Below are 21,773 nucleotides of genomic sequence, written 5' to 3' on the forward strand. Positions count from 1 at the left end.
AGATAGCTGTACTTTTCTTGAGTATTTTCTTTTCATGCCGTTTTTTACTTTGACTTCACTACACTTCAGAGGGAAATATTGCAATTTTTACTTCACTACATTTATTCTGATAACTTTAGGTACTTTACAAATTACATGCTTTAACATACTTTTTTATAATTTTCAAATTTATTTTCTGATCATTTTCAGTTTTTTTTGATGCATTTTAATATTTTATGATTATGAGAATTTTGGTGTTTTTTTCTTTGTAATAGTTTTGAGGTTTTAGAAACATTTTCTATTTAAAAAATAATTAGCCTATTTATCTGCATTAGGTACTTTTACTTATAATACTTTAATTTTTCCCCTTGTTATACTTACGTACACACAAGTAACATTTTCAATGCTTTTACTTTTACTTTTACATGCCCCATAAGTGTTAACTTTTCGTTACACACAAAGGATTAAGCTGTATTCTTAATTTTACTTATTGTCAACAGATCCTTTAAAATAGTCAGAGAAATACTTCTATTACACTTACATATTATTATTACTTTATTTCTTAATCCAGTGCAGCACACTCCTTTTTTATTTCAAATACTTATATTAGTTTAAAAAGGCTGAGTCATATCCTCAAACAGCTGCGGGTTTTGGTATTGCCAATAAAACAGAAGTAAAAATAGTGGGTTTTTGGCTATTTTTAGCTGCAGAGTTAGTGCACTTGTAAGTATACCAGACTCAAAATAAACTTCAGTGTATTTCTTTTTTATGAAAATATGGTTTATTAATGTATTAAATAGTTTATGGATAACAAGGGGGTTATGGCACAGATGGATACGATATATCAGCCATTTAAATTCCTGTATTCTAGTGAATTTTTCTGCAACAGTTTATGATATAAATATCTTTCATTTTGTCAAAATAAAATTCCTCCGCTGCTATGTTTTTATTGGTGGGGACAAACGCACATTTTCGGAATCTACACCTATGACCTTATGAGCATTTTAAGTTTAAATCAAACATGAACCCTTAAGTTTCCATTAAATTTCTGTTTTAATACTTTTACACGAGCGATCTCTGTAATTGTGTCATCATCTCATGTTTTAAGTTGGGGAAGGACTCATTTGGGAAAGAGTGACGTTGAGCAGGTCGATGCTCCAGACATGATTGAGCAATATTTGGATCCACGTGAGATGATGCTGGTGACAGTGTTGTCCACTAGCCATCAAATGTGGTAAAAAAAAAAAATCCTCATTAAGCAGTTTAGTTTCTGAAGAAGAATTTCACTGGTAATCGACATAGCTACCATGTCGTCACTCAAGCTGTCCCACCCTCAAATATGTGTTGTAATATTTGGGTAACTTTTGGCCTAAATAAATGATAAACAGATGAGTAATAAAAATGACCCCTTACCATTGTTTTTAGTGTTGAAATTAGCTATAGAGACAAAAATGTTTTTTGTACCAGTCTGTAAAACATGTTTATTTCTGCTGTAAATTTTGGCATTTTAACAACAACATGGTCTCTTGGTCCACCTCTATACTCATTGCGTGGCTGGCAAATGAAAATATGGAAGTACGACCTGCATTTTGGGCAACTGCCTAAGAGCTAACTGGCAAGACGGGGGAACGTTCATCACAATTCACATACAACATTCTTTATTTTGATACAAAGCTGGTTGAAAATTGGTGTGTTTTTAATAACTGCTGATTTAGTTGTGAATATTGAACAACAGTAGCCTTTTTGTGCTTTTATTTGTGTAGTTTTCAATACAAGTTTCTCAACTCCACATGAGTAATATTTAAGTCCAGTAATCTTAATAGGATACTGTAGGAGTCTTTCCGCCCCTGGAAACAGGACACTCATTGTCCGGGAAATTTTAGAAAAACATAATTTATGTTCATTGCGGGATAGTTTGTATCATAGTATAATCTGAGGTCTTTGTCTTCATTTCCTCATAACCCGCATTCAAAGTAGTCTGCCCTCCCACATACGTCTCCCACTTAAACCTCTGAATCCACTTTCTTCATGCTCCCACTTCCCTTCTTTCCCTCCTTCACCGCTGCCTGCTGGCCCCTCAGCAGCACTCCCACTTTGTCACGCTCTCCCCCTGCTGAGGCTGCGATTTCAGTCCACACACACACACACACACACACTGACACTTTGGCACACAGTTCATCATGGCTGTCAGTGGAGCCGCTGAGCATGCATTTACTGTAGCCTCAACCTGCACTTTAGGCTTGTACACACACATATTGTACAAACCCGCAGTGAAACGATGAGGTCTGTCAGGTTGGAAGATTGTGACGTAACTGTCTGTGTAAGGGAGTCTTAAAGAATGGTTTCTTTTTTTTAACACGCCCCCACCTCAGCAGCGAGGCAGGAAATGGCACCGCACATACATCCTGTCACCATCCATGCAGGTCTCAACATCCACACACACCCTCATACTGTATCACCATGACCTCTGTTAAATTTGTCATAACCCGGATTGACTACCTCTGATTCAAAAAGTTAGTTAGAAATTTCCCTGAAAAACCTGAGCAATGATCGATGACCTCATAGGTGACTCACATCTATCGATCACTCTCTTTCATTTTCATTTGGTTCAGATGTTTCATCATCTTTACAACATTATCTAAGCACATTAGCATGTCATGGCTGGCACAGAATCAGCCCTGGTTACCTTTGGCCTGACTCAGCGCTCAGAGATGCATGTGAATGCTGTTATGGTTGATAATAATGATGACGTTTTACTGTCCCCACACAGGAAGTTTGACTTTTAATATGACAGCGAGCCGGAGGCTGACAACAGCACAAGACAGCATGACGGCGAGTAAAAATACGACATGTGATGTGTGGTGTGTGGAGTTGATGACGAAAAGGTGGTTGAGATCATGACAGAACTTGTGTAAATAGCAGAGGTGACTATTTTTTGAATCAGCTTGTGTCATCAAAATGTACAGAGAGCACAGTGTAGGCAGACGGAAACAGAGAATTAAAAAATCTGACAATGGTGTCGCAAGAGTGACAGGACATTATTACTAATGCTAAAAAAAGGCTTTATTCAGTCTCTTTGAATGGCAATATAGGTAAATAAAGATTATAAAAAAACCCAGATGAAAACATCTGCTGCTAGATTTTACTCCCCTATGCCCCCCCTTCCTCCCACAGGGGGATTATCCAGGATTAATTGGATGGCTGGGGCTATTAATCTCTGAAAAAAACCCACTGTAATCCCGAAGATTTACCTCATCCCTGACTCCTCTTATAAACGCCCACGTGACAACGGCATCACTCCATTCAGAGGGGAACGTGACCCTGCCAGGCTCGGATCATTGATGTGTTCTGGCGAGCTGGTGTTTAATGTTACGGAAAGTTGAGCGGTTTCTGGGGGATTTTTACTGGATGTGTTTGAAGTGTATGTGTTGTGCGCTCTGGTTGTATTACACCACAGACTCTGTTTCAAGTGTGAGATCTTAGTGTTTGATTCAACATGATTCACATTGTCAATTCTTGAGGCTTTTTTTTAATTGTTTAAGATAAACAATACGTTATCAAAAACGTTGTGACATGCTTCACGTAGCCTCATCTACAAGCAACTAAATATTTTCTCACTTCCATGTAATTTTTAGACAAGACTTGGTATAATGTGACAGGGAATTTATTTAGCAAACAAGAAAAAAATGAAGTGAGTCTCCCTGTAATGAAAGTGTGTACAGATTGTATGAAGTATCTTCCTCACACCAGGTTTTGTACGTGTTTTCCCTCCTTCCTCTTTCTCCTCGTCTCCCCTGCGGCTCTCCTCTGACTCATTATCATTCTACAAGGATCACAAACACAGCAATGCTAATTTTAAGTCCTGATGAGACCCAAATAAACAACAGAATTAAGGAAAAACCTGTGCATTTTTTGGTAAAATCTAAGTTAACACCTGTTGATTTTTTTGCCCTTAAGCAACTAACTTCCTGGAAAAAGTGACGATACTCTCAGAGAAAACAGCATACCGATATAATTGGCTCAACTGTACACAATAACTTATTTATAAATCTACCATAGTTTCATGTAACATATACCCAAGCCCCGTGAATCATGACTCACTCCTCAAACTATATGACCACACGACCACTTCCTTACTTGCATCATTTAGTTTGTCATGCTCTCTCACTGTTCCGTGTCACCTCTTTCACATCCACCCCTTCCTGCTAACCTCCCCTCCGCGCTCTCTCCCCTCCACCCACTTAATGTCTCTCACCCCAGGACAACTGTGAGGCCTACGCTCGCTGCCAGACCCAGAGCAGTAACCATGGCAATGACTGGCACCAGCAGGCCGGCAGTAGGTTGAAAAGGTGAGTAGTTGTATCCGTGAGGCAGGGCGGGCAGAGTGATGACGGGTCGGTGAGTTTGGTCAGGCAGAGGAGTGACTGTGAAGGATGAAAACAACAGAGAGATGAGCTGATAGAACTGTAGACGGAAAATATAAAGGCAAGACTTTGTAATAGACAAAATTAAATCTAAGAGGAGTTTTCACAGGATTTTGCCTGTCGCCATCCTCCAAACAAACACAGTGCAGGCCATGGACTCCTTTTACAAAATGCTATCTCTGTTAATTTAGCCAGCTGTTGTCAGAACTGTAGGGGACAGTAAAACCACTTTTTAGAAGTAGTTTTTGTGCATCCTCTGGTTGGGGTTATTTTGTAGGGCAGCATATGGCACATATCACCTGATGTGAAACCAGATGTGCTTTTTATCGAAATCCATGCAGCAGTAAGGGACACGTATGGAAGAAAACCACTAACCCACTTAAAGAAACTGACACACCCTGCGTGCATCCCACAGACACAAGCCGCAATCACACACATCTGGAGTAACTAATTATAAGACTTTAGATTACTTTTTGCTGTATTTTCAATGTTGGATATGCCCCTCTGGATATCCTTTAAAGGGGCTTTATGTGCAATTCAGAGTGTATAAGTTGTCAGGCTCCAAACATGAAGGTGGCTAAAGGCTGTCTTACAGTCGTGTGCATTGGCCACTACGCAAGTGCTGTTTCCAGTGCTGTTGTGAGCATTTAAATGCAGTCAAGTGTCTGTGTCACTCTGCAATTACACCTCCATAACGCTAGTTACTGGCAGGGTTTCTGTGCCACTGTGTTGAGTTTCTGTGAGGAGCTGTAAAGCCTCACTGATTCAACAACACCTTCAACACACATAAAATAAACATAAAACACTGCTTAATTGTGTCAATATCAAACAAAAATACAAAATTTGGCTCCATTATAACTCACAAGTTTCACCAACAAAACAATTGTCTTACATTAGACAACTATTCCACATATACACAACATGATAATATTATCAGCATAGGCCAAGTGGACCATCCTCTTCTTATATGAAGGATAAATCAGTTGCAAGTCTTAAAATGCCTTTTGTTTGGGCTTCATAGTCTCCCACAATTCATTGTTTATTACATGTGAAGTAAAAATCAAATCGAAGGGTGGACGCTTCGCTTCTGTGCCACTATCGTCCTAATATCAGCAGTAAATATGAAAAACATGCAGTGTAAAGCCCTGGTGATGACTTAGCCAGTGGGACACACAGTTGGGCCATATTATTACAACAAACCACAGAGAAGCTCGCATTACAGCACATCGAAGCAGTGTGACGCCATTCTTGGCCCAGGACGCCATCACTTTATGATATCTTCACATAGCAAATAGTGGTTTCCTGTAATATTAATGCTCCGAATGCTCTGACCCTTTGACATCCCTGTTGGCCTGAAGACATAAATTTAAAGAGACTTAAACTATAACACCAAGAGTGAGACATTTGTCTAAGCAGCTCACGGTTTTACAGATCTTTAAGTGTTTTATTTACTGCCAATTACTTCGAGTTGACGAATATTTATTGGAGTGTTTGTCCTCTTAGGATTCAACTGTCACAACAACGCCTTTTGCACATTCAGAGTTAAATAATTGGACAATTTTTCTGTGATGTCATATCTAAGACCGGTACTCTACCAGTGAGTAGGAAAGTTACTCTGTAGAAGACGGTTCCATTTTGGCCCCGCAGAGAGCAGCGATATGCTCCTTGTTCATCCGTATTCAGTTGATTTAAGACCACAGATGAGTCGTCCGTCACCACTAAGGCTTGAAAGTCACTCTCCTTCAGCTACACACACAAATAAGGAAGTGAAAGCTGTAAGTTAGTGGGTGTAAGACTGTAAACTGGCAAATGTATATAGCTTAATAAGGAACAGAATGTAATACGTGGGAGTCAGGATGTATGCAAAGTGGTTTCAAAGTTTCAGCATGGGTACATGTTTGAGAGCCAGCCAGATGGCAAAAAGACCTTTTTATGTCCTGGCAGGCCGGGGGCCCAGGAGTAGTGGTACTCTGGTTTTCCCAACAGAAGCCGATGCCATGGGAGAAAACAGTTCAACACAGCCTGACCTCCCTCCTCCGTCTGCACGAGGTACTCTGGAGAAAGAGTGAGAGTAGAGAAAGAGAGAGATGCTTCATTCACTTGCGTAGGGATTACTTGAATAATCTTTTTCATTAGCCGTGCACATGGACCGGCAGCAGCAGTGCCTTGCTTAGGAACACATTTACACACTCGTGACAGCATGTGTCCGTGTACTCTGAAGAATGGTGCACTCCCAGTACGTTGGTACGACGAGCCCTCATCCACTTGCCACCAACATGCACACACACACACACACACACACACACACACACACACGAAAACATACCACCACAGTCCTGCTGGCCAGAGGGAGAGGGACAGATGTATATCTTGTAGCGGCAAGAGAAGCAATCCATTACTCTTCGTTTCAAAAGCCCTGAAAACCATAACACACACACATGCACACCCATGTGTCCTATAAGCATGCACAGAACATATATAGTATGTACACACTGTGCTATTACAAGGATTGACAGATACAGAGAGGAGGATCAGACAGGACAAACTTACCACACTTGTTTGGGCACAATCCTGAGGGAGAGACAAACAAATGGTCTGTAACTAATGCATCTTATACACGACAATGACTTACACAAAGTGCCCTGCCTCATACAGCGCAGGGCACTCACTGTTATTTATGTCAATTACCATCACGGGTGAATGTGTCCAAGTGTTTTTCTAAAATCTTCCGGCCCTTCTCCAGGATCTGAATGGCTTCAAATGTTACAGATCCTTTAAAAGAGAGAAGAATTTGTCTGAAAATCTGGTGGACATTGAGTTTGTTGTGATTACAGTATGACATCTTCTTACCAGTGTGCTCGGTTTTCAAAAAGTGATCAAATTCACTTTGGTATTCAGTTCTGGCTCTGTACAGAGTAGTGGGATCTAAGCAACAGGAAACAGACAGTATTACTGATTTTAATATTTTTATTTTAAGGCATATTTTCATTCAGGGCGAATTAGATCCAGCTGCAGTAAAAGCTTCAATTACCAGATCAGAAAAAAACATAGTAGCCTAACAATATTTGGGAGAATGTCATGAAAATAAGGGACAACATAAGATATGAATTGCTCTAGGTAAGGGATGTTCAAAGTTTGGTCCATGGGCCAATCGTTAACTGCAGACCCATTTTAAATGGCCCATAGCTAGTTTTTTAAAAATACTATGTGTGGCCCACCACACAGTACTGAATAATCAAGCAGGTTGTTTCTGTTCACCTCATGATGGCAGGACTTTTATACAGTTTGTAGACATGCACCACGTAGAAATAATGCAGAGGAAACTATTTTTTTCCTTTTCAATTATAAAAAAAGACAGTAAAGAAACAAACAATTAGCTTGCAGCAGACATAAAACACAGCAAAGTAGGGGTGTAAGAAAATGTCGATACACTTGAGTATCGTGATTTTATTTTCAAGGATACAGTAGATCTTCTATTAACTGTGTACAAACAAAAACTTGTGGCAGTGGTTCATTTTGTGTTGTGTTTAAACCCCACACTGCTAGATCTAATCTTTCTCCAGTCATCTGGCTCTCCCATTCCAACATAACAACGTAAAAATACCAGAATGTATCGTCTTGCTTACAGTATTACAATATATCACAATATATCTAATGGTAACCCCTGTATTTTGACAGGTCTTGTATCTACTATTATATTATTATTATTGCCAAAACACAGCCCTACAGCAAAGAAGTGTAATGTCAGCAGACAGGGCTGCCACTCACACAAGCGGTGGAAAATTAAATTCCTTTTTATTAAGATGTGAAACAGTTGAGTTTGTCTCACTTGTATTTTTGTTGTGAGAGCTGGCCCCCAAGTATTTCCTCATTATCTCCTCTGGCCTCCATTAAAAAAAGTTTGGACACCCCTGCTTTAGGTGAATTATCTGCATAGTCCCTTGAGATGGACATTTCTTTTCCAAGGGAGACATGGCCAAAACAGCGCACACGATGCAGTTTAAATAGAAATAAAACATGAAAGACAGGACATGCAATCATCAAAATCACAAGGGAGAGACTTACACAAGATTAAATGGAGCAGTTACACGTATCAGTTACACCAATTTTTAACATGTCTTTGAATGTTTCTTAGGGGACTAGATTTTTTTAAATGTATTCAGACCTGCAGATTATTCCAAGTCAAGGAAGCAAAGTAAGGCAATTCTTCTCTCCCAGTTTAGGGCAAACCTTTGGAAACCAGTGAGAAAGCCATGTTGTTTCGTGTTAAATCAGTTTTTGATCTCACCGATGACTCCCTTTCGTTCCCGGCTGGTGTCTCTGTAGGTCACATATGCATGGTCACAAATCTTTTTCAATTCAATCTGGTCGTCCACAGTGGGAGCAGACAGGACAAAGTCCTCGTGCAGGAGCCTGATCCTGCGGTCACACTGCAGACAGGCCTCTGCTGAAGCGACACAGCAGAGCAGGGACACCAGCATCAGCAGCATCTCCCCTCTGCACCCTGAGCCTCCTGCACATCAGGATGAGTCACCGTGGTGTCTCTGATTTCACACTCAGTGTAAGATCTGAAATAGAGAGGGCAAATATTATTATCATTCTTACAGCTGCTATCAAAAGTGTAGTTTTACTTACTTCAATTGTTTTTAACATCAAGCCATAATTTACATTTCTGGAAAAAACAATGTCAATTTGGTCATGGTTACTTCATTTAACATAATTTATTAAGGGATATGCACCATGTTAGGGCTTAAACTAATGATTTTCGACATTTTCTACTGTTGCTAACTGCTGTCTACGAGCCAACTGACATTAAATAAACTAACGATGACAAGGATTTCTGCACTGATAAACAAGGATACGCTATAAAAGAGCCAGCATTTGGTTTTCAATGCTCTTTTGTCGTGCTTTTCATCTCCCGTGTTTCCAGCTTACTGCTGCCACCCAGTGGTACAGAGCATGTCACAGTCACAAAAACAGGAATATTTGCTTTGAGTAATCTCACCTCAGTTATGCAATCTTGCTCCTGTGCCAGTTTATTTGGCAAACAGTTCACGCCTGTCAGATTGAGCTGTACAGCTGACTCCGTTTACGTTAACGGTTGACCATTAACATACAAACATCAACAAAACTGCCTGTTCACCCTTCAAAGACGTCAAAAAAATAGTTAATAATAAAAAAATGGAGTTAAATCACATATTTTCCAATGAATTCTATGGGTTCATATACACCGATAAGATACCACGGAGTGTATCTGATATTTGTTTTGTGAATTGTTTCCATTGGCAACAGTAGCACATAAGATTAAAAAACAAAGACGGTCATTTTAAAATAATACCAATAATAGTTAATATTAATTAATCTATCATATTTTTGAGTTGTGGGTTCGACAGTTTCAGTGTCTGAAACGAAAGATTTTTTTTTTTTTTTAAAAACGTCTTTGTTGAATACAGGTTCAATACAAAAATGCCTATCGATACAAAGATATGACAAAACAAACAAAAAAAATACATAAATGAAAATAAATTAGAAAAAATGATAACATTCACATTTAATAATACTGAGTTGCATCATATTATAATCATTTCATGGCTGATTTTAGTCTTTACCTTAGTTAACAGCGCTATACTGTTGAAAGTGATTTAAAAAGTGCAGGACAGTTGGTACAGTGTCTGACCATTTGTTCTTATGAAAGTGGAATTTTCCAATAATAATTATAATAATAAAAAGTTGTGCGAGTTTGTTAATTTTACATTATTTATTTTTTATTATTTTGTTAATTTCAATTTTATCTTGCCTATAGTATAACATTGCATCAAATATATTTATTACAATATTTATCTTAAGTTTATTTTGTAGAGAGTTGCCATCATCAATCCAAAATATTCGGGTGTAAATACATGAAATGAAAGAAAACTTGAAAGCACTTTAAAATTTGGTTCTCTATTTTTGAAACCAACTATATTCTCACTACATTTCCCAGAAGGCGATTGGATAATGGAGTGACAGCTGAATAGACGAATGGTCCGTTGGTAGGCGGGACCATAGAAGTTTAAACCGCTCTGCAGCTGCGCAGTGAGCTCCTGCGCGCACAGCTGTACACATTGACCCCAAAGCTTCAGATGCGGAGGTAAGATAACTCTGTTTTTACGATCACGGCGCTTTTAAATGACACTTTTGGTGTATTTTTTAACTTACTTGTATAATATTGACACAGCTGATGTAGCTTTTAACCGAAAACACGACCGTTTTCTGGCACAATTCGTGAGAACTGCTTCAGTTAAAGTCCTGTGCTGTTACTGTAATGTCCCGATGCAGCGTCAATAGTCGTGTCGACGGGAGCTTCTGGCTGATCGATCAGGCACTGGCACACTGGCAGTGTTCAGTCAGTTAGTTATGTCACCTTGACACTATTGTGGAAAATAACATAAAAATATGCACAGGACGAACGATGCGTGATCATCAAAGTCAGGACAACAGTGTCTCCACTGTCATATTTTAGGTATTTAGCTTTAACTGATGTGAACGCAAAAATAATTAGCAGCCTCCCACGAGGAAACGTGTGCCTGAGTTTATGAGCTACTCGGTAAGAAAACACACATAGTACGAGCTATTACTGCACTGACCAGACTGGTTATTAGCAGCTGTATATAAAAACAACAAGCACTTGCATGTATTTGGTCACCATAACCAGCAAAATGGTGATTACTGAACGAAGTGAGGAGGCTAATGTCATAAACTAGCCCTAACATAGCCATAAAATATTGGTTTATAGTTAATTCATGATAAACAGTGTGTTAATCAATGATAGTTTCCCTACAAAGCATTGAATGCTATATTTGGGAATTGAAAATCAAAGACTCCCACATCACAGTGTGTCATGGAATTGCTTGTGCTAATAAAGCCATTGATTTTTTTTTAATACAATAAACCAAGTTAGAACTGATTCAATAAATGATGAGTTAAAGGAGGGAGGTCTGGACCAAAAAGCGTGGATGTGTCTTGCACACATGCAGAGCAGGATGGGAATTAGGAATCGAGAGCAAAGCAGAGAAAAGTTATAGCATTAAGTAAAAAAAAAAAAAAACATGAATAATTACCATTAATCACACTGACAAGATAGTGCAATTTTGTCTGTAATTGTTCACATGGAGGAGGAAAATGATCTTAATCTAACAGAAGCTTGTGGAAAGAGGAACAGAAGTCACGGTGCAGTCTGTCTGTGAAGGAAACACAGTTTTAGCAGAGTATGCACTTGCAACATTTTCATTTCTTCCCTGCTGCATTACTGCTAACTCCTCATCAGCATAAAAAAGAGCGTTGAGCTGGAGCGTAATGATACCTGTTGGGAGGTTAAATATGGTTCTGGTGTGGATGATGGATGTAAAAAGTGTAGGCTTGCTGCAGTGCAGTTATTTGAAGGCTGCTAGTCTTAAATATTATTTACTCTTGTGCAAGGTGCTCTTACCTGGGAGATAAATGTGACTGAACCATGCTGACATGGTGTCTGTGCTTTCTCTGATCATAGCCTGTTTTTATGGTGTCATTGGTTCTGTTATCATCGGTGTCTATGTGGCTACAGAGTCTGTCCACCTACCATTTATCTGATTAAAGCTTCTGTGCTCTCTCTCTCTGCTGGACACTGCTGCTGCTGAACTATGCAGCACAAGACAAAGTGCAGACATAACAGGAGCATGCAGCTTAGTGAGACATTTTAACACACAGGATATAATGTGTGGTGGTGGTGTTAGCAGCACTGTAGGTACATTTAATTACAAACATGTTTTACAAGATGAACATTCTCTTACAGTACCTTTGTACAATACATTGTTTTTAGAGAATGGTAGGAAACAGAGGGTCAGTGCGAAGTGTTTTTAATCACAAGAGCATGCAGTGTGGAGAGCTCCAAAGCTATTTATAACTTTAGCTACTGGAGACTGTGAGTGGTAATAATTAGAATTGGATTGTCAAGCAAACAGGCTGTGTAATAGAGGTTACCAGAGACCAACACTGGATTTGAATGTCCCATGCTGAATATTTGAAATTTAAAGGAGCAGTGTGTAGAATTTATGGGGATATATTTGGTAGAAATAAGTATGTCTCTTAGTCTGTAATCACTGGAAAATAAGAACCGTTGTGTTTTTGTTACCCTTGAATAAGCCGTTTATGTCTATATTGGGAGTGTGTCCTCATCCATGTAGATCACCACGTTGCACCACCATGTTTCTACAGTAGCCCAGAACAGAAAAACCAAAAACCTGCTCTAGATAGGGTTTATTCAGTGTTTTAAACAGTTGCGTGTCTGTTTATTTTGGAAAGGAAGAGACCTCTGGATAATTCTGCTCATGTTAAAAACCTCCTACATTTATGGATCAGAAACAGGGTTGTTAATCATTTTTTTTGTCCAACTGCCACAGTGGCTGGTGGAAGATTTCCATTGTTTTTGTGACTGGTGAGTGAGACAAATTTAGCAGCACCTTGCATATTTTACCAGCATTTGGCTGTTGGCTGGTGCTTATTTCCAACCTTGATTCAGAAAAAAGGGTGAGCACAAATTAGCAAGTGCAGGGTTAAGTGGCCCACCTGTGATGTACCAAACAGCGTAGGAATAACACTGATTTGTGATTTGAAACAGCTTTATTCAGTATTTGTACCGGTTTCGATCACTTTGTCTGTTTATTTTGGAGAGGAAGCGACCTCTATGGACACTTTGGCTCCCAGTAAAAACCTCCAGAACAATAGTTCAGTCTGCAATCCTCTCTGTAAGATGCCACCATGTCCCCCTAAATCTTACACACTGCTCCTTTAATAGTATGATTATCAATATGTGATGTTTTATACACAGCTTATTTATGTATTCTTCCATTCTTACTGGACAGTAAGGACCTGATACCTGCAGCAGCTTATTTATTTTTCTTAACATTTTTCTATCTGTGGTGTTGCACACTGGTCCACAATGAACTGAATTTTGATCCCTGTCTGCCTCTGTCTGTCTCGCAGGTTTGGACAAAGCAGACCTGATTCAGAAATGGAGACTTTTCTAAAGATTGGCAGGTAGACATCAGGCTTTTCTTCACCTCCACTGCTGCCAGTGTGAAGAAGACGTATTCCACCAACAGCAAGTGAACTCCAGCTGCCTCCTCCAAACCTGTTTCCCTACATACCTCACTGCCTTGAGTCTTCAGTATGTATCAGATCGTCCCGGTGGCTCCTGGGGAGCAGCAGATGGTGGGGGGAGCTGGTGGTTCTCCCCTGAAGAAGAAGCTGGCTCATGAGGGCCGGCCCCTGGTGATGGCTGGCATGTTAGGCTGTGTGCTGGTGCTGGCCGCTGTGGTTGCCTGGTGCTACTACTCAGCGTCCCTCCGTAAAGCTGAGCTGCTGAAGGCTGAACTTTTGGACCTCAACAAGGATGGTTTTATCATCCACAACCAGGCGGGGGCTGTGATCTTCAGTATGACCTTCAGGTGGGTTCACTGTGGGATCGCTTTCTTTATCGATTCATCTGCTTATTATTGTCTGGATCCATCTTTTTGTCTGTCAAAAACAAATGATGACAAATACCCGTCACAATTTTACAGAGAACCAAGGTCACATATTTAAATTGCTCAGTTTTTCCAGAATAATTTTTTATCTATCAAATAACAATAAATCACAGGGCTGACACATAGAGACAGACAACTAGGGTATAAGGTATAATTTCACTCACAAGGAATTTGCTTTGGTTTTTGGTGCATATATTAAACATTCAGTAAACATATTAAGAGGAATAAAAATAAAGCAAAGTACTGCAACTCTAAAGAACATTAATATAGATCACTAAATAGAGTAGTACAGAGTGAGAGAGAACAAGACTACTGTACACCTGCAGCTTACTCAACAGTTACATTTTTGTTATTACAGAATTTACTGAAAACATTAAAAATTGGGTCCCGGTGCTGAATTCCAAGTACCAGTACTGGTTCAGGTGTGAACTGTATCCAACCCTATATATGATATGAAGGTTTGTCCTGCTGAAGCCATCAGAGTATGTAAAATACAAAATGACCAAATATATAGGAACACTTGCACATTGTAATGCAATCTAGAGCCACTCGTAAAGAATACTTCTCTTGTGAAACTGTCAGCCAGTACATCTTGGCTAACAATGGTTCTTTTAACATAAATCACCTTTTTTGGCCTCAGCACGGTAGTTCCTCTTTGTGTGTTGAGCCGCACTAAAGAGCTGCCTGTCTGCAAGTTTGTGGATGGATAATGGAAAGCCAGATGAGGCAGACACATGATTACACCCTCAGGGAAGACTGATATAGTCATGTCCTTTATCAGCCCATCGACAGGAATAGCCAAAGAGCAATTTCTTCACTAGCAGAGAAATAGAGAAATAGAATCAGGCGTACAGTATCTTCTGATTGCACTTCTCTGTTGCAGTAATCTTATAGTCTAATAATTCTGATAGGCAAATAATCTTGCTCGGTTAGTGCTGTCTATAAAAAGTTAATTCATGATTTTCTTTCCCTCCGTCGATGCTCACTCCCAGGTCCGGTACTCTAGATCTGGACTCGTGCTCGAAGGAGGGAAATATTCTGAGCTGCACCCAATCAGATTCTGGCAAACTCAACTTCTTCATCCAGACGGTTCGACCAAAAGACACGGTGATGTGTTACCGTGTTCGCTGGGAGGAGCTCCAAAGTAAGCGCTTGGTGGAGCACGCCATGGCCTACAATGATTCTCACTGGTACGGAGGAGCGGAGACGGCAACTCAGTACTGGCCTATCAGGATGCAGGGCGAGAAGGAACCGCATCCTTTCATCACCAGTGATGTCTACTCGAATCGGGATGCTTTTGGGGGAATCTTAGAACGCTATTGGCTGTCTTCAAATGCGACCGCCATCAAGATTAATGACTCGGTACCGTTTCATTTGGGCTGGTCAGAGAAGGACAGGACACTCAGGTTTCAGGCCCGTTATGAGGACTCTCCCTTCAGGCCACCAGAGGGTCAGCAGGCGTTCCCTGAACTCAGCTATAGAGTGTGTGTGGGGTCAGATGTTACCTCTATTCACAAATACATGGTGAGTATAGACACGCTGTGGATTTTTGTTTGATGTACAATCGTGAGATGGTAACTTTTATTTTCTATATACGTACATTTTAATTCAGTTTCTACGAGTTATAACTAGGTACATAGTAGTAAGTTCAAAGTCTGGAGCGTTTGCTTGTTGGAGTGTTTTGGGACGGGTGGGAATTGTTTATTCTTGGATGCGCTCCAAATAGCTGCGCAAGAACGCTTAAAAAATGTGTGCGTTGGCTCACTTCAAGGCAAATTGTGGTGTGTGTAAAGAGTGAGGCCAAAGGAAAGTGTAATAAGACATTACAAATTAAACTAAGAGCAAAACTGGAGTGAGGAAACAGGAAATGCCAGAGCCAAGTTGGAGTCTTGGCTGGATGTTCCTGTGATGAATAATGTATTCCTAACTGGTATAAAGATAGAAAATTAATCAGTAACAATTCTGACACGTTAAGGTAATTTATTGATTACAACCATCAAATAGTCTCTGGTTCTAGTATCTATATTGTGGGAATTTGCTTTGCTTTGATTTGCTTTTTCCTGTTTCATATTACTATAATGGAAATATCTTTGGATTTGGACTGTTGATTGGACAAAAGCAAGACCTGGAAGGTAGTAGCCTTGGACTCTCAGAAACAGTGATCTACATTTTCTTACATTTTTATAGACTCAGTGAATGCTTCATTAACACTAAATGATTGATTAAACAATAGAAAAAAAATAGTTGTTGCTTAAGTAACAAAGATATGAATCAGTTAATTTTTGATTCCACACCACAGCCGACATCTCTTTAAAGTAGTATTCGAAGAAATAATTTCAACAATTTGGGAAATATGCTTAATATGCTTCTTGCCTAGACTTTGATAAGAAAATTGATACCACTGTCATATTTTTGTGTTAAAACTACAGTCTGTAACTTAAAAATATGTTTTTGTTATTTTTGCTGAAACTGTCACTGTATACTGACAGTACAACAAGAGACAGATGTTTTCTGTGAAAAAAAAAAAATCATCAATCTTTTTATGGTATTTGCAAGGACCGTGGCTGAATAAAAACTACCATCAGAGCTGAGGAGTCAGTATGTCAATCACTGCTGGTGAACTGTGGTCAAACTAGGCAGCACTCCAGTCAGCTTGGCTTAGCTTAGCTTTCTCGTTTTACAGCTAAACAGTACACTAAAATATGTTTCTTAAAACATTTGAGGTGAAAAATAGGCAAATGCAGTCAGAAAAACTTGATTCATATTTGATGAGTGCTGGTAGTTTGACAGTTTGACTGCAGTTCACTAGCAGTGATTGACAGCTGCGTTAGAGACTCCTTGGCTCTGATTGGTTGTTTTTGTTCAGCTGTGGTGGATTCTAGCAAATACCATTAGAAGCAAAACGAGGAGGGAGAGGAACAAGTTTTCCACAGATTGTCTGTCTCATGTGCTACCGTCAGGATACAGTAACCGTTTCATCAAATATAACAAAACTTATTTTTATGAAAGTTACCAACTGCAATTGTAAATGGTTAGCTTAGCATGAAGACTGAAAGCAAGGGGAAACAACAAGCCTGGGTCTGTCTAAAAGTTACAAAACATAACATATCTCTGGTTGAATCTGTACAAAAACCAAAGTGTAAAATTGATAAATTGTGGTTTAACGGAGGGTGGGAGCAGTGATGACCTCCAGAGCCAAACTAACAAATAACAAACTTTTTCACTTTGCGTTCTTGGTTGAAAAAAAAACCTAAATCCTGCTGATGTGAATACCTGTGTGGTAAATCTCTGATCTGTATGCCTGTGCTTTCCTCAGGTGCGTCGGTATTTCCCAAAGCCTATCAAGGTCCCGTCTCCTGAGGTGTTCAAACAACCGTTGTGGTCCACATGGGCTCTCCATAAAACTGCTATAACTCAAGAGAAGCTGCTGCGCTACGCCGCTGACATCACCAAGCATGGCTTCACATGCTCCCATCTGGAGCTGGACGACCGCTACACAGCTGACTATGGAGAGTTTGACTTTGACCCGCAGAAGTTCCCCAATGCCAGTGGTATGTTTGACAAACTCAGAGAGGACGGCTTTCAGGTGTCGCTCTGGACACATCCCTTTATCAACTACGACTCCATTAATTTCGGTGTTGCTGTGGAGAGAGGGCTGTTTGTTCGGGAGCCGAATGGTGAGCTGCCTGCTCTGGTTCGCTGGTGGAACGGCATTGGAGGAATCCTGGACTTCACCAACCCAGAAACCCGTGAGTGGTATTCCTCACATCTGCAAGCGATCAAAGACCGCTATGACGTTACGTCCTTCAAGTTCGATGCAGGAGAGACGAGCTACCTCCCACGCCAGTTTAGCACCCTGGTCCCACTGTCTGACCCCTCCACCTTCACCCGCCGCTACACGGAGATGGCCATCCCGTTCAGCGAGCGTGCGGAGGTGAGGGTAGGTTACCAGAGTCAGGACATCTCCTGCTTCTCCAGGATCATTGACAGAGACTCTGTTTGGGGTTATGAGCTCGGCCTCAAGTCCATCATCCCGACTGTTCTGACGATTAGCATTCTGGGCTACCAGTTTGTCTTACCTGACATGATCGGAGGGAACGCATACCCCAACCGCACTGCAGGTATGGTACTTTAACTTTTTAAATGTTTTTTTTACTATTTATATTGTTCTCTTGCTTTGTTTATCTTGTGAATACCTGCTTTTATATCCCTGTCCTGTCCTGTCCTGCAGTAACAATGCATATTTCCTTGTTGTTGGACTAATAAAGGATTGTCTTATCTTATTTGCTCTTCTCTTCTCTGATCTTAGCACCAGAGTTTAAAGTTAGCTCTGTTAAACATAGATCTGTAATATGACTGTATTCTCCAGTCTGACATCTGTGTTTTATTTTTAGGTGGGTCAGATGGCAAAAATGTTCTGCCGGACAGAGAGCTGTACATCCGATGGTTGGAGCTGTCTGCTTTCATGCCTGCCATGCAGTTCTCTATACCACCATGGGCCTATGACGATGAGGTTAGCAAAGTTATACGGTGTTGTGTTAGCTGAAAAGAAAGACTTGTTTTTCACTTTTCTTTTAGCTCCTGTTCTTTAATTTAACAATTAGAGGGGACTACTAAAACAACTATTCGTAGAATTTGTATCTAATTATTGCACCTTTTTAAATCTTACATCTATCTTGCCCTGTTGTTGAGTGCAAACATTGTTCTGGGATTTCTGCTACAAAAAGACTTGCAGAACTGCAGAACGCACTTTTAATGACTCCTTGCAGGTGACAGCCGTGGCCAGCGGCATTATGTTTGTCGAGTTGTCCGTCAGCCCCGTTCACCTTGAGGGTTTTCTTCAAAATTGACACAAACGTCCACTTGAGGATGAACTGAGTAGATTTTAATAGTCAAAGGTCACTGTTACGTCACAAAACATGTTATTGGCCATAATTCGAGAATGAATGCACAACATTGTTTGATAGGATGGATCTGATGATGTAGTGATGACATTTTATAAGCAAGAGATCAACTTCACTGTGACATCATAATGTTTAGCAAAAATACTTGACAAACTGGCCATTTTTCAACATAGTTACTCAAGAGCAGGCATTTGGTTGGATACTTAATTAGCGACACTGATCTTAGCGTCCTTCTTCGGGTTAGGATTGTACAGATCCTCTGTGCTGCCGGGTTAAAGATGTGTGTGAAGCATCTATATTTTACAATATGTAGCTTCTTTGCAACAACATGTTTATTTGAAGCACTGTCTGCTGTCATTTCTGCGCATGAGTCTGGACAAGCATTGCGATGGTTTGTGGGGCCATTCAACCGCAAGGCAGTAATTGTAGTTTGACTTAATTACAATTAGCAAAAGTACAAAGGTACATTAGGACAGCATGAAATCGATTTAATCATTTGCTAGTTAAGTATATGAATATGTATTTACAGAAATTAAGAAAACCTTCCATGTGTTTTGATGCCAGATATCAAATATTAAGTTTCTCAATTAACCAGCCAACATGCTCTTCTTTGATGCCAACACTGCGTCTTTGTGCATTGACCTGCAGGTGGTACAGATAGCGCAGAAGTTCACAGCGCTCCATGAGACTCTGGTGGCCCCGAGGGTTCTCGAACTGGCCGGCGAGGTTCTTGATACAGGAGATCCAATCATAAGACCCCTGTGGTGGATCGCCAATGACGACGAGGCAGCTTATAAGATCGACTCCCAGTTCCTGATTGGGGACGACCTGATGGTGGCTCCGGTGTTGGAGCCAGGGAAGCAGGAGAGGGACATCTATCTGCCTGCGGGACGATGGAGAAGCTACAAAGGGGAACATTTTGATAAAGGCCCCATGTATCTCACCGATTACCCGGTGGACCTGGACGACATAGCTTTCTTTACATGGGTTCACTGAAGACTTAAAGGACACTTGCACACACATACTGTTTGCACATTCTTGTGAGCACACATGACAAGAAACAGCAGGAAATGTTTGATTTTAAAGGGAAATGACCACTAGGGGATCTGCTGCTACAGCAGAGTGTGATTTTTGGTGAAGATGAACCTCATGTCTCCTCTGACCTGCTCTTTCTTTGGACTTCTGCAGATTATTATCAACCCAAACAATTAGAGTGAATTCACTTCTAATTCTCCTGCTCCATCCTTAAGCCGATCCTCATCCTCATGTGCCTTCCACAGCCAATAGTAAAACCGATCTCAGATTGTATCGTCATCACAGTCTTCCACCTAATAGACATCTGGATGGCAATATTTTCCTCAAAGCCCACACAGTAAATGTTTTTGGTTTTTAGGATGATGAAGGGTAGATGACATAATAAGTGTCTTTTTTGTGGCTTGATTGGGCACTGAATTGGCAATAAATCTGCACTCTGAGTCTGACATTTGCACTCCTGCTCAGAGGTCATGCTAATGTCACCATTGCAACTGGTGTTTTATGGAAACCGTTCTCAGCTACCTATGTTCAATCCAATATGCATTGATTAACATTGCACTGACAACATGTGACTCATTTTTCAGAAACTTTCTCAATATTTATTCATGTTTTACTTTTAATGTGTTAATATATGAGTGTAAATACAGTAAATCACACAACTGGGTTTAAATTTGGGGGTACTTTTTATGATCAACATACTTTAAATATTTTTATTTCTACAGTCCTTCACCTTTTGTGCTATTCTGTCATTTCTGTGCCAAAATCTACTGTTTTTGTCATGAAATTCACAGCTCAGGGTAGATATAAAAATGAAAAAAAAGCATTTATGTTAAATTTAATTGTGTTGATCCACAACAAGAACTAGATTTATTACACCAATGCTACAGGTTTGCCTTGTGAAACAGTTATTGTTCTCAAAGATGCCATATTCTAATGTGCCGTCCATGTCTGCCTTTTGCCTTTATTTGCCTTATCAGCTGACTAAGCTATGCCATCCTTAGCTGAGAGAACTATTACAGCGTTTTAACACCTCTGCACACAGTGAAATATGCTTGATGCTTTGCACCTTTACATTTAAAAGTACTGACATTAAAAAGTATGTGAGGATCTGCCGTTCTGAAAACGTTTTTCTGCTTTTACACTGATTTCTGGCATGAAAGTAAAGCACACCACTGGTTAAGTTAACTAGATGCCTTGCTTGAAAATAACTGTACTATATATAAACTAGCGTCAGCACTGTTTGAAATGTTTCAGTCTCTATATGTAGAATTGTTATGGAATTAGAGTACCTTTTAAATTATTCTGGTGGATTTTGTTTGATGAAAAATGAAACAGTTCCTGTTAATTGGAAGTCCTTGTTTTGCTTTCTTGTATTCTTGATACTACCACTAGATGGTGCCAACATCCAAAATGTTCAAATCCTACACACTGGCGAATCAGACAGACACATTTCTTAACATAATTATAATAAATGCATAATTTGTAAAAATGCTCACATGATTTTGTGACAAACATGTATGTAAATGTAGATTAATTGCTGTGAGAAACAGTGATGGATACATTTAAAGGGATTTTGTTAAAACACTGAACAAATGAACTGTGGAGATTTTTGGTGAAATTCCTTTGGGTGTTTCCACTGTGACACAACAGAGTTTGAAATGTTGAAGGGAAGTGTTTCTTAACTGTATGATTGCCAATGTTAACAGTCTTTGTATTGCAGTGAATAAATACTACCTGAATTACATAGGTAAAAACTGCCAAAGAAAACTAGTGGTTGTTGCATTTTCTTTACAGATACATGTTTGTTGTAGTGTAAAAACTTCATATCCATATGCATGAAGTAAGTAAACATAATAATGTAATTCTTACAATTTAAAACATGGACATAA

At 39.8% G+C, this 21,773-nt stretch overlaps 2 protein-coding genes across 2 annotated transcripts; one reads left to right on the forward strand and one right to left on the reverse strand.

Annotated features, from left to right (window-relative positions):
- Positions 1-1,445: 1,445 nt before the first annotated feature.
- Positions 1,446-11,956, reverse strand: izumo1 (izumo sperm-egg fusion 1). The gene is made up of 11 exons (XM_042487563.2): positions 11,872-11,956; positions 11,504-11,623; positions 8,692-8,971; positions 7,254-7,328; positions 7,092-7,175; positions 6,954-6,974; positions 6,730-6,819; positions 6,330-6,457; positions 5,999-6,149; positions 4,235-4,403; positions 1,446-3,802 (listed from the first exon to the last, which is right to left on the reverse strand). Exons 3-11 carry the CDS (start codon positions 8,891-8,893, stop codon positions 3,721-3,723), a joined length of 1,002 nt encoding a protein of 333 aa, XP_042343497.2. The 5' UTR covers positions 8,894-8,971; positions 11,504-11,623; positions 11,872-11,956; the 3' UTR covers positions 1,446-3,720.
- LOC121944817 (alpha-galactosidase MYORG-like) lies at positions 10,380-21,651 on the forward strand. Its single transcript, XM_042488732.2, has 6 exons — positions 10,380-10,533; positions 13,404-13,867; positions 14,938-15,469; positions 17,262-18,066; positions 18,340-18,458; positions 19,498-21,651. The coding sequence occupies exons 2-6, from the start codon at positions 13,590-13,592 to the stop codon at positions 19,843-19,845; spliced, it is 2,082 nt and encodes a 693-aa protein (XP_042344666.2). The 5' UTR covers positions 10,380-10,533; positions 13,404-13,589; the 3' UTR covers positions 19,846-21,651.
- Positions 21,652-21,773: the final 122 nt, after the last annotated feature.

Source organism: Plectropomus leopardus, chromosome 4 (genome assembly GCF_026936395.1).
Source record: "Plectropomus leopardus strain MGB_pleo_1.0 chromosome 4, ASM2693639v1, whole genome shotgun sequence".
NCBI lineage: Eukaryota > Metazoa > Chordata > Actinopteri > Perciformes > Serranidae > Plectropomus > Plectropomus leopardus.

What these genes read in the sequence shown, in the direction of transcription:
- izumo1 (XM_042487563.2), bottom strand. Translation starts at nt 8,893, where the DNA reads ATGCTGCTGATGCTGGTGTCCCTGCTCTGCTGTGTCGCTTCAGCAGAG. An exon ending in TGGCCAGCAGGACTGTGGTG is followed by an intron (nt 6,458 to 6,729) that starts GTATGTTTTCGT and finishes CTCTTTCTCCAG; the next exon opens with AGTACCTCGTGCAGACGGAG. An exon ending in GCCTGCCAGGACATAAAAAG is followed by an intron (nt 6,150 to 6,329) that starts GTCTTTTTGCCA and finishes TTGTGTGTGTAG; the next exon opens with CTGAAGGAGAGTGACTTTCA.
- LOC121944817 (XM_042488732.2), top strand. Translation starts at nt 13,590, where the DNA reads ATGTATCAGATCGTCCCGGTGGCTCCTGGGGAGCAGCAGATGGTGGGG. An exon ending in CCTCTATTCACAAATACATG is followed by an intron (nt 15,470 to 17,261) that starts GTGAGTATAGAC and finishes TGCTTTCCTCAG; the next exon opens with GTGCGTCGGTATTTCCCAAA. An exon ending in CATGGGCCTATGACGATGAG is followed by an intron (nt 18,459 to 19,497) that starts GTTAGCAAAGTT and finishes ATTGACCTGCAG; the next exon opens with GTGGTACAGATAGCGCAGAA.